This window comes from Heterodontus francisci, chromosome 2, assembly GCF_036365525.1.
Source record: "Heterodontus francisci isolate sHetFra1 chromosome 2, sHetFra1.hap1, whole genome shotgun sequence".
In the NCBI taxonomy this organism is placed as follows: domain Eukaryota; kingdom Metazoa; phylum Chordata; class Chondrichthyes; order Heterodontiformes; family Heterodontidae; genus Heterodontus; species Heterodontus francisci.
The window spans coordinates 26,120,231-26,136,888 of NC_090372.1; the positions used below are offsets into that span (position 1 = coordinate 26,120,231).

Consider the following 16,658-nt stretch of genomic DNA (forward strand, 5'->3'; position numbering starts at 1 on the left):
GCCTGGAACTTGCTGCCAGGGGAGGTGGTGGAAGCAGATACGATAGCGACGTTTAAGAGACATCTTGACAAATACATGAACAGGAAGGGAATAGAGGGATATGGGCCCCGGAAGTGCAGAAGGTGTTAGTTTCGGCAGGCATCAAGATCGGCGCAGGCTTGGAGGGCCGAATGGCCTGTTCCTGTGCTGTACTGTTCTTGTTCTTTGTTTGTTCTTTGTTCTTTGTTCTTTGTATAGGGGTGAAAGATTGGGCCTGGCAAAAATCATTTTTGGGGGGTGTGCGAGAAGGAAATAAATATATTGTTTGATCATGGGGATGGTGGAAGAGGGGCTTTGATGTTTACTTAACTGTTTTTATTGAGATAAAAGGTAATGTTTCCTTTAAAATTTGAAATCATCTATCAGGGCTTGAAGCCCTTTAAAAATGGTGGCACTGGACGCCATTGCCAGGGATGGAGCGGCTGCCCCCTCTATGTCATCGGAGCAGCCGTTCTGCTCCCTCCATTTAAATGAAACCCTGCATGAAATATCACGGGGCTCAGCGGCGCACAAGGCACGTGTGCGTCATGTGGCGAGCTTATAAAATTCAGCCCATAGGCTTGCAGGTTGTCACAGCAGTTCAGCAACCTGTCCTCCAACAGATTACTAGGACTGCTGAGGTACTGCCACTGGCATGTGGCAGTGGCTGTGTGAAGCATGACCCTGGTGTGCTCTCTCAGGATGACAGTATTCATCCTCTCACCACTATCACTCTGCCAGGGCCCTTGCTGTTGCCTGTCAGCCTGTCAGCCAGCCAGCCAGCTCAGACTGCCACCAACGATGGAGAGGTGGTGCAGTCCAAAACTGGGTCTCCTAGGCCCAGAGCCGCTCAAAGTTGTCCTCCAAGATGATCGCCATTGAAAGTCAGCAGCCTTCCACCAACCATGCTGCATCCACTGTGGTAACATTGTGTAGCAGCACTAGGACAGACAAAGGCACAAAGAAGGCAGGTACTAAGTGAATACACAAGGGTGGGCCGTTTATGCTAAATGGGAGAGACTTTGAACAGATCTAGCATCTCAAAACTGGGCATCCATGAGGCACTGTGCAATATGACATGCTTTGATTTATAAATTTGGTTTGGAATTTTATTTTGCGTTGGCTTTTACTTTAGCATTGTGGCCAAGCAAACACTGTGATGATCAGAAAGTCAATAAGGTATGAAACCGAATGGACCACCCATCATTGACCTAGGGCCTGGAAACGACAACGGCAAACCCAGTTCTGTCGACCCTGCAAAGTCCTCCTTACTAACATCTGGAGGCTTGTGCCAATGTTGGGAGAGCTGTCACACAGACTCGTCAAGAGTAGGCTGACACAGTCATACTCACGGAATCACATCTTACAGACAATGTCTCAGACCCCGCCATCCCCATCCCCGGGTATGTTCTGTCCCACTGGCAGAACAGACCCAGCAGAGGTGGCAGCACAATGGTATATAGTGGAGAGGGAGTTGCCCTGGGACTCCTCAACATCAACTCCAGACCCCATGAAGTCTCATGGCATCAGGCCAAACAGGGGCAAGGAAACCTCCTGCTGATTACCACCTACTGCCCCCCATCAGCTGATGAATCAGTATCCCTCCATGTTGAACACCACTTGGGGGAAGCACTGAGGGTGGCCAGGGCACAGAATGTAATCTGGGTGGGGGACTTCAATGTCCATAACCAAGAGTGGCTCGGTAGCATCATTACTGACTGAGCTCACCAAGTCCAAAAGGACATACCTGCTAGACTGGGTCCGTGGCAGGTGGTGAGAGAACCAACAAGAGGGAAAAACATACCTGACCTTGTCCTCACCAATCTGCCTGTCGCAGATGCATCTGCCCAAGATAGTATTTGGTAGGAGTGACCACTCCACAGTCCTTGTAGAGACGAAGTCCCATCTTTACATTGAGGTTACCCTCCATCGTGTTGTGTGGCACTACCACCATGCTAAATGGGATAGACTTCAAACAGATCTAGCAATTCAAAACTGAGCATCCATGAGGCACTGAGGGCCATCAGTAGCAGCACAATTGTCCTCACAATCACAATCTGTAACCTCATAGCCCGGAATCTTCCCCACTACATACGAACATAAGAAATAGGAGCAGAAGTAGGCCATTTGGCCCCTCTAGCCCGCTCTACCATTCAATAAGATCATGGTTGATCTGTTTGCATTTCGAATTTCACACTCCCAGCTAGCCTGACAACCTTTGATTCCATTGCCTAACAAGAATCTATCTACCCCTGCCTTACAATTATTCAATGACCCCGCCTCCACCACCTTCTGAGGCAGAGACTTCCAAAGTCGCACAACCCTTTCAGAGAAGAAATTTCTCCTCATCTCTGTCCTAAAAGGGCAGTGCCCCTAGTTCTGGATTCCCCCACAAGAGGAAACGTCCTTTCCACATCCACTTTGTCAAGACCGTTCAGGATCTTATATACTTCAATCAAGTCTCCCCTCACTCTTCTAAACTCCAGTGAAAACAGCCCAGTCTGTTCAACCTTTCCTAGAATCATAGAAACCATAGAACCATAGCAAAATTATGGCACGGAAGGAGGCCATTCAGCCCATCGTGTCTGTGCTGACTGAAAAAACTAGCCGCCCAATCTAATCCCACCTTCCAGCACCTGGTCCGTAGCCTTGCAGATGACAACACTTCAGGTGCATGTCCAAGTTCCTCATAAGACAATCCGCTCATTCCAGGTATCAATCTAATAAACCTCCTCTGAACCGCCTCCAATGCATTCACATCCTTCCTTAAATAAGGAGACCAAAACTACACACGGTATTCAATGTGGTCTCACCAATGCCCTGTATAACTGAAGCATAACATCCTTGCTTTTATTTTCAATTCCTCTCAGCATAAAGGATAGCATTCCATTAGTCTTCTTTATTACTTGCTGTCCCTGTATACTAACTTTTTGTGGCTCATGCACTAGAACACCTAGATCCCTCTGCACCTCGGAATTCTGCAGTTGTTCTCCGTTTAAGTAATACTCTGCTTTTTTATTGTTCCTGCCAAAGTGAACAACTTTGCATTTTCCCACATTATACTCCATCTGCCAGATTTTCGCCCACTCACCCAACCTACTATATCGGTCTGCAACCTATGTCCTCTTCATAATATACTTTCCTACCTATCTTTGTGTCATCTGCAAATTTAGCAAGCATGCCATCGCTCCTCTCATCTAAGTCATTGATATAAATTGTAAAAGGTTGAGGCCCCAGCACAGACCCCTGTGGGACTCCACTCTCGACATCCTGCCAATTAGAAAAGGACCCATTTATGCATACTCTCTGTTTTCTGCCAGCCAGCCAATCCTCTATCCATGCTATGATGTTACTCCCTACACCTTTTATGTGGCTCCATGTCAAATGCCTTCTGGAAATCCAAGTATAGTATGTCAATGGGTTCCATTTTATCCACGGCACATGTTACTCCTTCAAAGAATTCTAATAAATTGGTTAAATATGATCTCCCTTTCACAAAGCCATGCTGACTATTCCCGATTACCTTGAGTTTTTCTATGTGCCCAGCTATAGCCTCCTTAATAATCAATTCTAACACCTTGCCCACAACAGACATCAAGCTAACTGGTCTATAGTTACCTGTTTTCTGCCTCCCCCCACTTCTTGAATAGAGGGGTTATATTTGCTTCTTTCCAGTCCAATGGAACCTTTCCAGAATCCAGTGAATTTTGAAACATTAACACCTACGCATCTACTACCTCATTAGCCAACTCTTTTAAGATCCCAGAATGAAGTCCATCAGGACCCAGGGACTTGTCAGCCCAAGCTCCATCAGTTTGGTCAGTACCACTTCCCTGATGATTGTAATTTCACCAAGTTCCTCTCTTCCTTTCATCTCCTGATTTATAGCTATTACTGGTATGTTTTTTGTATCCTGTATAGTGAAGATAGAAGCAAAATATTTGTTTATTTCATCCGCCAATTCCTTATGATCTACTATTAACTCCCCATTCTCACTCTCTAGAGGACCAACACTCACTTTACTTACTCTTTTCTTGCTATCCGTTTTTACATTTCTAGCTAGCTTCCTCTCATACTCTAATTTCTTTCTCCTGATCAATCTTTTAGTCTACCATTACCATCAAGCCAGGGACCAACCCTGGTTCAGTGAAGAGTGCAGGAGGGCATGCCAGGAGCAGCACCAGGCATACCTCAAAATAAGGTGTCAACCTAGTGAAGCTACAGCACAGGAGTACTTGTATGCCAAACAGCGTAAGGAGCATGCGCTGGACAGAGCTAAGTGATCCCACAAACAATGGATCAGATCTAAGCAGTCCTGCCCCATTCAGTCGTGAATTGTAGTGGACAATTAAACAATGGACAGGAGGAGGTGGCTCCACAAATATCCCCATCCTCATTGATGTGGGATCCCATCACATCAGTGCAAAAGATAAGGCTGAAGCATTTGCAACAATCTTCACCCAGAAGTGCCAAGTGGATGATCCATCTCCCGAGTGGATGATACATCTCGGCCTCCTCCTGAAGCCCCAGCATCACAGATGCCAATCTTCAACCAATTCGAATCACACCATCTGATATCAAGCAACGACTGAAGGCACTGGATACTGCAAAGGCTATGGACCCTGACAACATTGTGGCAATAGTACTGAAGACCTGCTCCAGAACTTGCTGCGCCCATAGCCAAGCTATTCCAGTACAGCTACAACACTGGCATCTACCTGGCAATGTGGAAAATTGCCCATGTAGGTTCTGTACACAAAAAGCAGGACAAGTCCAACCCAGCCAATAACCACCCCATCAGTTTACTCTCGATCATCTGTAAAGTGATGGAAGGTGCTGTAGACAGTGTTATCAAGCAGCACTTGCTTAGCAATAATCTGTTCAGTGATGCTCAGTTTCGGTTCCTCCAGGGCCACTCAGCTCCTGACCTCATTACAGCCCTGGTTCAAACATGGACAAAAGAGCTGAATTCAAGAGGTGAGGTGAGAGTAACTGCCCTTAACATTAAGGCAGCATTTGACCGAGTATGGCATCAAGGATCTCGAACAAAACTTGAGTCAATGGGAATCAGGGCGAAACACTCCACTGGTTGGAGGTATACCTAGCACAAAGGAAGATGGTTGTGATTGTTGGAGGTCAATCATCTGACCTCCAGGACATCACTGCAGGAGTTGGGCCTAGGACACTACCCTGGGGAACTCCTGCAGTGGTTAGCCCTTGTTGCACAATAACAATCTTTTGGTTTGTTGTGGTGGTTCAAATTCAAATGGTACAGCAGACTGCCACAAAATGAAGGCATCATGGATGCCTCCAGGATTCCCAGTATTGACTTACCAGATACACTGACACTGTGTATGGTCACACACCAATTGTATGTTGAGGGAATGGGATTCCTTTCAGTTGTGGTACCTCTGAGTTGATATGCAGTGCTCGCAAAGCAAAGTGCATGCAGATAATAGTACCCCATGCCTGTGGAGGCCTGTAATTCTCATGAAGCCACACATTCACCCCAAACTCTAGAATGCAACAAACATTTGTGCAATCAAAGCAACAACCTGAAGAAATCAATCAGCAATTAACCTGTAAGTAATTGATGATCACTCTAACTGGAGCTGGTGGGAGGTTGGGTCCTTCCTGCTGTTTAACACGTGTTCCATTGTGCAAGCTTAAGAGAGGACATTGACTGGAGCTTTGAGCCCCAGAATGGCATCAGCATATGCACACTTCTGGGGCCTGTCACATCAGACAGCACAGTGTTGAAGTTGTTAGCCCATGTGTAGTGAGTGTCTACCAGAAGTTTGCAGAGTAGGCAGATCATGATGCCAATCAACATGTAATGCTGATTTGATGCCAATGCTGCCATTGTGGAGTTCAGCGTTCCAGCCAGCTGTCTCCTAATCATGCGTGGCTGAACATGCGTTAGTGTGTGCACATAACCATCCACCAAAACATAAGAACATAAGAACTAGGAGCAGGAGTAGGCAATTCTGCCCCTCGAGCCTGCTCCACCATTCAATACGATCATGGCTGATCTCATCTCGACCTCAACTCCACTTTCCTGCCCATTCTCCACAACCCTTCAACCCATTACTAATTAAAAATCTGTCTATCGCCTCCTTAAATTTACTCAATGTCCCAGCATCCACCGCACGCTGGGGTAATGAATTCCACAGACTCACGACCCTTTGAGAGAAGTAATTTCTCCTCATCTCTGTTTTAAATCCGCTACCCCTTATCCTAAAACTATGACTTCTCATTCTAGATTGTCCCAGAAGAGGAAATATCCCCTCTATGTCTACTTTGTCAATCCCCATAATCATCTTATATAAATCAATTAGATCTCCTCTCATTCTTCTAAACCCTAGAGAGTAAAGGCCTAAACTGCTCAATCTCTCTTCATAAGACAGACCCCTCATCTCTGGACTCAACCTAGTGAGCCTCCTCTGAACTGCCTCCAATGCAACTACGTCCCTCCTCAAGTAAGGGGACCAAAACTATACGCAATACTCCAGGTGCGATCTCACCAATGCCTTGTACAGTTGCAGCAACACTTCCCTACTTTTATACTCTATTCCTTTAGCAAGAAATGCCAAAATTCCATTTGCCTCCCTTATTACCTGCTGCACCTGCTTACTTGCTTTCTGCGATTCATGAACAAGGACACCCATATCCCTCTGCACCGAAGCACTCTGAAGTTTCTCTCCATTTAGATAATAATTTGCCTTTCTATTCTTCTGACCAAAATGGATAACCTCGCACTAATCCATGTTAAACTCCATCTGCCAAATTTTGGCCCATTCACTTAACCTATCCATATCCATTTGTAAATTTCTTATTTCTTTATTGCAACTTACTGTCCCACCTATTTTAGTGTCATCTGCAAATTTGGCTATAGTACCTTCTATCCCTGCATCCAAGTCATTAATATAGATTGTAAGTTCACAGAGCAGGCAGGTCATGATGTCAATCAGTGTGCAATGCAACTTGATGCCAGCACTGCCCTTTTAGAACCCAATGCTCCAGCCAACGCCCTCTATTAAGCCCACCAGTGGCGCTAAAAGAACAGCCGTTATGCATCTGACTTTTGCGCCAATCTTGTCTTTTGAAATCAATAGTAGCCCAGTATTTGTAACTCCTCCACTGCAACTGATTTCTTTCAGATACAGGGTGATGTCAGTCTTGGATGAAAAAATATTGAGGAGAAAATTCAATTTTGTGACATTACTATTCTGGTTCAAACCAATCTGTATTCTTTTAGCATCTCCTTCCATTGCTGCAAGAACCTTAATCCAAAAATTGTGGTCACTTTTCTAAATCCTGCTAGATTCACTCACAAGGAAAACAATGTCAGCAAATCCATGTATTCTGTAGAAATCAGACAAAATATATTTCTTCAATTCTTAAAGTGTATGACCTCTATTAATAAACAAAATAGCATTGGAGTATCTCATAGAATGAGACTTGTGAAGGACTTAACTACAATCTTACCAAAATAAAGAATAGTTCATAACGGTGTGCCCTGTACAATTAACCAGAATGGCGCAATACCGATCTATTTCTCATTTGCAATTCTAGCCATCTTTCTTGAATATGCTTAGATTTATAGCAATGAGTAAGCCTAAAATAGACTATACATGGTTGCCAGTGCGGCTAAGAAGTTCAATTGTTCCAGTGCAAATAAAAGGAGGCCATTCACCCCCTTGAGCCCATGCTGGCTATCTGCAAGAGCAGAGCTAGTCCCACACCCCGTAGTCCTGCAATTATTTCCCTTCACGTGTTTATCCAATTCCCTTTTGAAAGCCATGATTGAATCTGTCTCCACCACATTCCAGATCCACTGTGTAAAAAAAGCGTTTCCTTATTTCACCTTTGGTTCTTTTGCTAATCACTTTAAATCGGTGTCCGCTGGTTCTTGACCTGTCTGCTAATGGGAACAGTTTCTCTCTATCTACTCCGCTTAGACCCCTTATGATTTTGAACACTTCCATCAAATCTCCACCAAACCCTCTCTCCTCCAATTTGACGTCCAGTTCAAATTAACTTCTGTAATCACCAACACAGTTTTTGTTGGTTGATGTCAATTTTCTGTAAAAGTACCTTAAGTCATTTTCTTTTATGGACTTTATTTTCAATGCATGTTAGGGAAACTATGATTCATAATTTTGGCTACCAAACTTGACACAATTTTGCATCACCAAGGAGATCATTGATGAGTACGTTTGTACCTTCTTTAATATTCCAAACAAATGAGACACCAGTAAACATCTATGGCACTGCTCTCTCACTATCGTAGCATAGACGTTATTTTTCAAAGACTACTGGGTCCTTAAATTAATTTTTAAAGCCTAGTAACTCTTTAAATAACCTGCTACTTTTAAATGCACGTTTACAATGAATACCAATTTGATTTTCTTTAAGCAATAACTATCATAAGTAACTTTTCATGGCAAATAAAATTTAATGTTAATTGAGTCATAAACATTGCAAATAAACCTACATCTGCCAAATAATTTCAATCTATGTGAAAGAGAAATAATTTGACATTACCTGCTGGTAGCTCTATTTCTTTGAGTTTTGTAGCTTCATGTATATTTTGCATAGTTTTAGTTAAATTTGTTGATAATTCTGCAAAACCAATAAAGGTATTCCTCTTGTAAACAAATGGAGGACTTCCCAAATAGGCAACTTTTTGTAGTTCACTTAAGTCTGAATTCTTCACACCAATGGCAAAAGCTATCACACCATCATTTCTTAAAGATGCGGAATAACTTTCAACATTATCTTGTGATGGTGCAGATGTAATTATAACTGCAATCTGAGGAATGCCTTCATTTTTTCGACTTCCAGCAGATGCTGTGAAGAAGGTTTTCTGCAGAAAATCCAAAGCAAGGCCTGTTTTTAGTGAGGTTCCGCCTTTATACTGGAATTTCTTCTTTATGTGGTTCAGCACATTCTTCTTGGTTTGAAACGTATTGAATACAAACGCCAAGCGTTGATCGTCACTGTACTGAGCAAGGCCAATTCTATATTCATCTTTTGCTACATTCAGCTTGCTAACAGTTTTTAAAATAAGACCCCGCACGACTTTAAAAGCTTGGGGTCCCATATTTTGAGATCCATCAACCAGAAACGCAACATCAGCTACAGGTTCAACACGAACTGCCAATTTAGAAAAAGATAATTAATGTCAAAAAGGAAACTTGAGCACTTGAATATCAATTTCAATATTACTGAGTGATATTAGTCTTCGAAATTCCATTTTCAGGCTATTAATCCCATAATTTCACACCTTGTAGCCTGCAGTTGAAATGTACAACTGTTATATAACTCCCTTGACCTCAGTTCCTTAATCAGATATGATTTCAGAAACTCTGAGCTCTATACAGCAGTTAAGTGTGCAATGTTTGAACTGAATCCATAAGCTATAAACGAATAGCAGTTAAAAGGCAGTATTCTGAACTAAAACACCGGGGCCAGTAATTAACATGGGGGTTCTCCTGATCTCCTGGCATAACCACAGATTGACGGAAACCCCAGACAACTGGTGTAAACAGCCACTCCTCTGGAGTTTCTGTTGACCTCTCGTTGAAGTTACGGTAGGAGATTGGGGAACCCTCTCTGAAAATTCTACCACCCAGGTATTGTTATACCTGAGATAGGTTATAATACTAAAAAGTTACTTGACATTTGACACCTAACAGTCTCACCTGGCTATGTGTAATTTCTGCTGAGACAGCTAGGTGCTATGTTATAGCTATCACTACAAACAGCTAAGCAGCAAATGGAGATTCTGAGGCTAAGTATAATATAGCACTTTTAAGCAGTTTAGAATAGTCTACTCCTGATAATTCAATGTTGTTTATTTGTCCAAAAACAAATTATCCAAACATTTCAATTGAGCAATAATATGAAAATGGCACAGTAGCTCCTTTTAAGGCAATCCAAATTTGAATTAAACAACTTTGCATTGGCAGAACTACTATATGCACATTTTTTCAAAACAAAGTCACCATTTTATCATTATTTTTTATACAGTATTTTATTGAATTAAGATTAGATTCCCCCAAGCCTTGGACAGACTGGCTGCAGAATTTGCATTCTCATGTCATAGAATCTGTTTGGGGTTCTTGGAGAAATTAGCTGCCACAGAATTTTAGAGGCTTTGATGATAGCACACACTACACATAACATTTTAGCATTCTGGTTACCAATGATCAGGTATAGGAGTGGTAAATTGTAGCCCCGTTCATTCAGTAGCAAACCATACAGAATGCCAGGAAAGACCAATTTCCATTAGAACAAAGTCTATTGCTTTTGGTATAAAATGTGCAGGAATGGTGGTTAAGATCCAGATTGAGGACTTCAGAGTAGTTCCCTGGAATATTTATATAACCCAATAGGTTGTATTGAACTATCTTATGGACCTTAAAGCATTCTCATGATACAATTAAATGCTTCTCTGGATTTGATGGTTTTAATACATAGATGTATAATTAAAAAGAAACACCTCTAGAATGTTTTATATAATTAAATAATTTAACGTGCCAATTGAGAAAACTTGGTTTAATGTAAATAAAAGTATTTAAATACCATGTTGCTGAGAGCTGGTAACATATAGATATATTGTCAGAATGAATAAGGTCGCTGTTGTTTCAAACAGCCCCATGTTGGCAAAAGTTCCAAGTGCTTGTCCTGCCAAAACATAAAGATAAACAGTAAATGTTATGTATTTCTTAATTTCTTGCTGTACTGTTACAGTTATATATTAAATCATGCACTCTTGCAAATAAAGAACTAGTTATTTTAAGTGCAGTTCTTGCCTTGTTTCAAGAAAATGCTTAACTGATGTAAGTCTGCAATTAAATTTAAAAGAAGTGCATATATTGCTTTGCTATTAAATCCCAGTGGACCTGTGAACAATCAGTACAAATATTAAATAACTAAAGTTCTGTGATATGTGTTTAGAATGTGTCTCTACTCTGAATATTCCTGAGTAAAATGCTTACCTCTGTGAAAAGTGAGCCTGTTCAAAACTTCAGAGTTAAACACATGCAAAAGAGATGTGTCTATTTCCTAAATAACTAATTAAATCCTCAGAAAATGCTGAAACAAAATAATGGTCAAAGCTATCATTAAAGACAAAGCTTAAACTGCTTATAAACTTGCAAATGCCTGATCAGCTGTGATTAGCAGTCTTCTCAGAAATTAAAAAATTCAACATGTGGATATTTATATCATGTTTTAAAGTAAGATGGACAGTTTTTGTTAATTTTAATAAGGAGCAGATGTTCGGAGCCACTGTGACTTAACAGTTCATTGTACAGACATGGGCAGGGGAGGGTTGTCTCTACACAATATCTTGAAGAGGAACGAAGAAAGCAGATCTAAAATTGATGCTGAAGTTGTAAATGAAAGCTGCAACAGAACAAGCATTGGCTTCTCTTTAAACCTCCGAGAAAGAGACCATACCAGGTCAATGAAAGGAACTAAGATTTCACACAAAAGAAGAAACAAAGCGGAATGCTCATTTCCCAGGTGCAAAAATCAGGAAAAAGGGAGCAAAGATGCAGTCAACTGAAACTCTGCTTCCTTTTTGCACCCTGAAATTCTCTGAGATGGATTTGCAACAATGCAGTGCTGCCTGGAATGAAGGGCATTTCCAGGAATATCTATAGCTCCATGCCCACAATAGAGATGTCACTAGGCAAGTTAATTATTCCAATGTGGAGGCATTCCCCATTGGCCTACAATCTTGAACGACCATATTGAACAAATGATGCCAATGGTCTTCAGAGATCTTCAGTCTGCCATCTTTCAGAGCCTGCATGATCTAAATATCTTAATAAGGTTTGTGCTAACCAGAGATATACAGATCCAGGACCCAAAACAAATGATCTGGCATGGGTCTACCCTCATGATGCTGGTATCACTCCAATAAAAGGTCTTGTAAGTGCCAAACTGCTCATGCACCTACAGAGGCAACTCAACCTGCAGAAGAGCCCCTTCCCACTACAAAGGGCCAGGAGCCAGGAGCTCTGAGATGTGTGCCAGCCCTCAGGGTTGCTCCTATGTAAATGTTGGATTAGGTTTAAGAATACACCTTGACAGAAAAGTATGGTGAGTGAAGGAAGCACTTGTAATAAATAATAACGAGGCAGCGATTATTGTTTGCTGCTTCATTAAGTAAAATTACTGCAGATAAAGGCAATTATTCACATCCATCTCTGTGACATTTCTCAATTTATCTGGGTTTGAAGGGCAAGAGTGTGACTGTTGGGGTGGGCATCAGGCCGGTTTAACTCTCGAGCCTTATTTAAATACATCGGACCAGACTACTGCCCAATTGCAGCATCAATGACATCAAACCGGTGAACAATCACGACAGGGCTCCAGGATTCATGGGAATGGTTCCAGGCATTTTTGCAGGTGCTGGTGATCGTGATTGGAGGAGGGTAGCCAGTGAAGATCAAGTGAGCAGTCACTGCAAACATTCTAACCCCCTGCACATCTCATTCTCATCAGGTAGAGGGGTTAAAATTAGGGCTTAAGAGCTACTATGGAGCTTTGTGCTAATACTTCCAGTAGGGATGGAGTAAAAACACTTTGTGACAGTCCAGCATGTTGGTTGTATGTTGGTTCTTTGGTTGCATTTTGTGTTTCAATGTTCTTGGAGAATTTCATTTATAGAGGATTGACAAGAAGAATGGAACCTCTTCTTGGTATATAATTGAAGGGAACAGGGCAAGATGTTGGGTTGTCATTACAAACAAGGGTATTCAGCTCAGTTTAGGAGCTGGAGAGAGGGCCGCCTCTTTATTTGTTGGAGAAGGAGGTTTATCAGATGTTGTCTAATCTGTCTCCCTTCAGATACCCTGGTCTCCTTTGTTTCTGCATGTGTTCTTTGTGTTATCTTAAGCAACACAATGCGGTACATGGATTCCAGTTTCTTTGAAGATCTCTAACAGGTTTATTAACAGCTAAACTAGTATATACAATACAGAGCAAACAATGTACAGAATCTTTGTCCAGGGTGTTACAGTTGCAGAGTGACGATGGCTTCTAGTCACATGACTATGTCCTGATATTTAGTTCATTAGCATACTGAATTCTTAAAGGGACATCACACTTGAAGTAATTGTACAACAGCTTCTTTCTCCTGCTGCTGAGACTGGTAAAAGGATTGTTAAGCTATGACCACTGGTTCCTCTTCTCTGCTGTGATTGTTATTGAGAGCCCCTGCATCAAGGCAAAGTTATGCACGCTATTACATGCCACAACTATTCTGGAGATGTTCATGTTTGGACCGCCTTGCCCTGTGGTTCCCCCCAAACCCCCCTTGCAAGCCAATTCCAATCAATGTACACTGTGGAAACATGCTTTCAGAATACCAATGGTATGGTCCATAATTACAGGAACCCTGACATGGGTCTCTTAATTCCTTTCTTCTGCACCAGTGGAGAGGATATAGATAGGAATCATTAGCCAAGGCAGCATAGGTTAACCCTTACCACCAAGAAGATAACAGAGACTCGTCACCATCTCCCTGGAAAAAGAGGAGAGATACTAGAGTTCCTTACAATGAGGGCATTGTGATAGCTTCCTATGGGCTGGATTTAATGGGTCCCCTGGAGACAAGCTAGGAGGAGGGGGAGAGGGCTCCAATCACACGGGGAAGTTGCCCAGTAAAATGAAGTGACCTCCCTGCGGGCCTGGGGGTGCCCTTCCTCTGCTTGCAATCAACTCGCCTCCCTAAACCCCTACCCTCCCCCTGCACTCAACGTCCACCGTCCACCCCCCACCAACCCCTCAATCGCCAGGGCCTGTTGGACTAGCCCTGGTGACCCCGCCTCACTTACCTGAAGTCCAGTCTCCAGCACTGGGCCTGGTTCCAAGGCCTCGTGCAGTCCCAGCAATGTCCACTGCTCCTGGTGGCGCTGCTGATACTGCTGAGCTGCCGACCCTCTGATTGGCCCGCAGCTCTTAGAGGCGGGATCCCCATCTTTAAAGTGACAGGGATCCCGGCGCCGGGCTGTTGAATGTTCAAGCGCCATCAAGTAGAGTCAGGTGGGCTCCCAATGGCCAAGGCGGGGTTCCCGGTACCGGGAGCCCCACTAGCTACACAAAATTCAGCCAGTAATGCAAGGTATGCAGGCAACTCAAGGCTGCTTTATACTGGTGTGAGGCAAGTCAAGCACAGAACTTGTAGGATCTCCGACTGATGATATCATACATCATTAGCCTGTCATTTCCATTCATTCACCACTGGCAGGGGTGGTGGGAGCATATTTTACCAGGCCTTACTTCGTTGGAATTTATCATGCATCTTAGCTGGGGCAGAAAACTGCTATATTTCCACAAAAAAAAATCTGGAATTTTTATGCAATTGTATAGGCCTACTGAAGTCTTACCTTGAATTTTTAAAGATCATGCAGATAACATCTTATGCACCTTCAACCAGATCTCTGGAGGCATTGGGACCACAATGACTCTACTCAGGACTTTATCCATATTAACTGCCTCCTATAAATTGCTGTACCAAATACTTGCTCAGGACATTCCACTGCCTTGACCACTACCTCTCGATCCTAATGGGGAAATTGACATTTTGTAACTGGCACTAGTCTATTTCTCACAAATATGTTACACTCCATAGCTGGATGAATGAACATATCAACATTTGCACTGTTTAAGTGGCTCATTACTGCTGTTTAAAGGATCAGTATTGCAGATGTTTTATGACTGACTGGATTTATTTGGCCTTTCTGTGATTAAATTAAAGTCCCACAAGTTGCACATTTCTCAAATTATCTGACTATTTCAATAGCAGGTTCAAATTACATTTAAAAATGGGCATTTGCTCTGTTTTCCTGAAGCAAATGAAAATGTAACCCTATATTATTGCACAGTGTGAATATTTAACCTGCACCCGTTAAACCATTAAAAATGCCATTTTAATTACAGCGAAAATGTGAAAATATCACTAAGTATTAATGATATCAGTACATATTCAGAAACGATGATGTGACTTGACACGTTATCACTCATTTCTGAGTCAGTCTGGCTCACAAATCTCATGCTTACTTTTTTTTAAAAATACTGTAGCATCTTGTCTATTGTATTTTGGTAAATGAGACTGAAATTTACCTTCAGCCTTCTGAAAGGTTTTTTTAAAAATACATATTTCAGTTTTTGCTTTAACTGCCAGCTGGGCTGAAAGTGCAAGTGATGAGTTTTGTTTTGGAGCCATTATTGTTCAGAACATGTTGTTTTGATCAAAAACAATTTTATTATCTGATTAAAACCATGCAACCAAACTGATAATTTGAAGATAAAAACTAGCATTCCGTTACAAGATTGCACCAAGAGAAATAAATGAAAGAAATCCTGATATATAAATCAATAAAGTAATTAACACTACAGTCCAGGCAAACTAAGATATCAAAAATGCAACGTAACTTATCAGCAATGAACACAAAAATATCTTAGTGGCTATAAAATTCCATTAAATTTCTATCAAACTGGTGATATGATTCAAAAAGCTAAATTTTTCTGTAAATCATATTAATTTCCAAATGAAAACATGCCTGTGAAACAGTGTGCATATTGAATAAAATGCTTCAAGTAAAATTTAAGTAATTATTTAAATTCCTTCTGATGCAAATGTTTTGTACAAGTACAGAATCTGCTTTATGTGTAATCTTAATGTATTGGAAAATTTCGTATTTGGCAACCATAAAAATTGTTATAATAAAAACTGCACTGCTGGATTATTATACATCCAATTTATCTAAAAAGATAAAGCATGTCCGTGTAATGTTTTTACTTCATATTCAAAGTACATTAAGCCAGCATTTTAAAAGAAAAATACCACTTACCACTCCAGATGATTTGCAGCTTCCTTGTTCAGAGGAGGTTCTGAAACTCCAAACTAATATTCCAGCTTTCACATAAAGTTGTGAAAAGCTCCTCCTCCCTTTTCTCACTACCAATACTAGCAAGCATTTCCCAGTGGCAAAAAGTCAGGACCAATTAACCCTTGGCACACTAAATGAATTTTAAAACCCAAATTACTGTAGGAGGCCACTTAGTGATGTCAGGTATAGCTAAGAAACCAGAAGAACTTGATCAGTCAAAATAATGTTTGGAGCCAACTTCTCATGTGTGTACTTGTGCATCACTTTCAAAACGCTGTTCTGAAGAAAAACAGTCTTCTAGCAACTTATCCTGCTCTGCAAACCCTCAGCTCATTCTCCCAGTCGTGCTGTATTCCAAGGGTAATGCTTAGTACTGCACCCTTGTCCGGGAGCAACTGATTTTGCAGAAGCTTTGAAGTCAGGACAAAGTCACTCAGCATGTTCAAAACCATTCCCTGTAAATTTGAGCAACTTTAAAGAAAACAGTCACGGATAGACTTGCTGTTGTAAAAACAAGGCTGCCTTCTGATGATAGGTCACTGACCTGAAACGTTAACTCTGCTTCTCTCTCCACAGATGCTTCCAGACCTGCTGAGTTTTTCCAGCACTTTCTATTTTTATTTCAGATTTCCTGCATCCACAGTATTTTGCTTTTACTATTTACAGGTTAGTTGGTTATTGATTTCTACTGACTGTTTTTATGGGTGTTTGGTGTTTTCCAGATTT

General features: G+C 41.7%; 1 protein-coding gene across 1 annotated transcript in view; it reads right to left on the reverse strand.

Moving 5' to 3' along the window:
- The window catches only part of LOC137383337 (collagen alpha-6(VI) chain-like), a 160,775-nt gene extending 144,841 nt beyond the window's left edge, over positions 1 to 15,934 (reverse strand). Inside the window, exons 1-3 of the mRNA XM_068056039.1 lie at positions 15,894 to 15,934; positions 10,609 to 10,710; positions 8,566 to 9,177 (exon numbers count right to left, since the gene is read on the reverse strand). Of these exons, the coding sequence (XP_067912140.1) occupies positions 8,566 to 9,177; positions 10,609 to 10,684 (688 nt within the window). The 5' untranslated portion in view covers positions 10,685 to 10,710; positions 15,894 to 15,934. The remainder of the gene's footprint in view (positions 1 to 8,565; positions 9,178 to 10,608; positions 10,711 to 15,893) is intronic.
- Between the last annotated feature and the right edge of the window lie 724 nt (positions 15,935 to 16,658).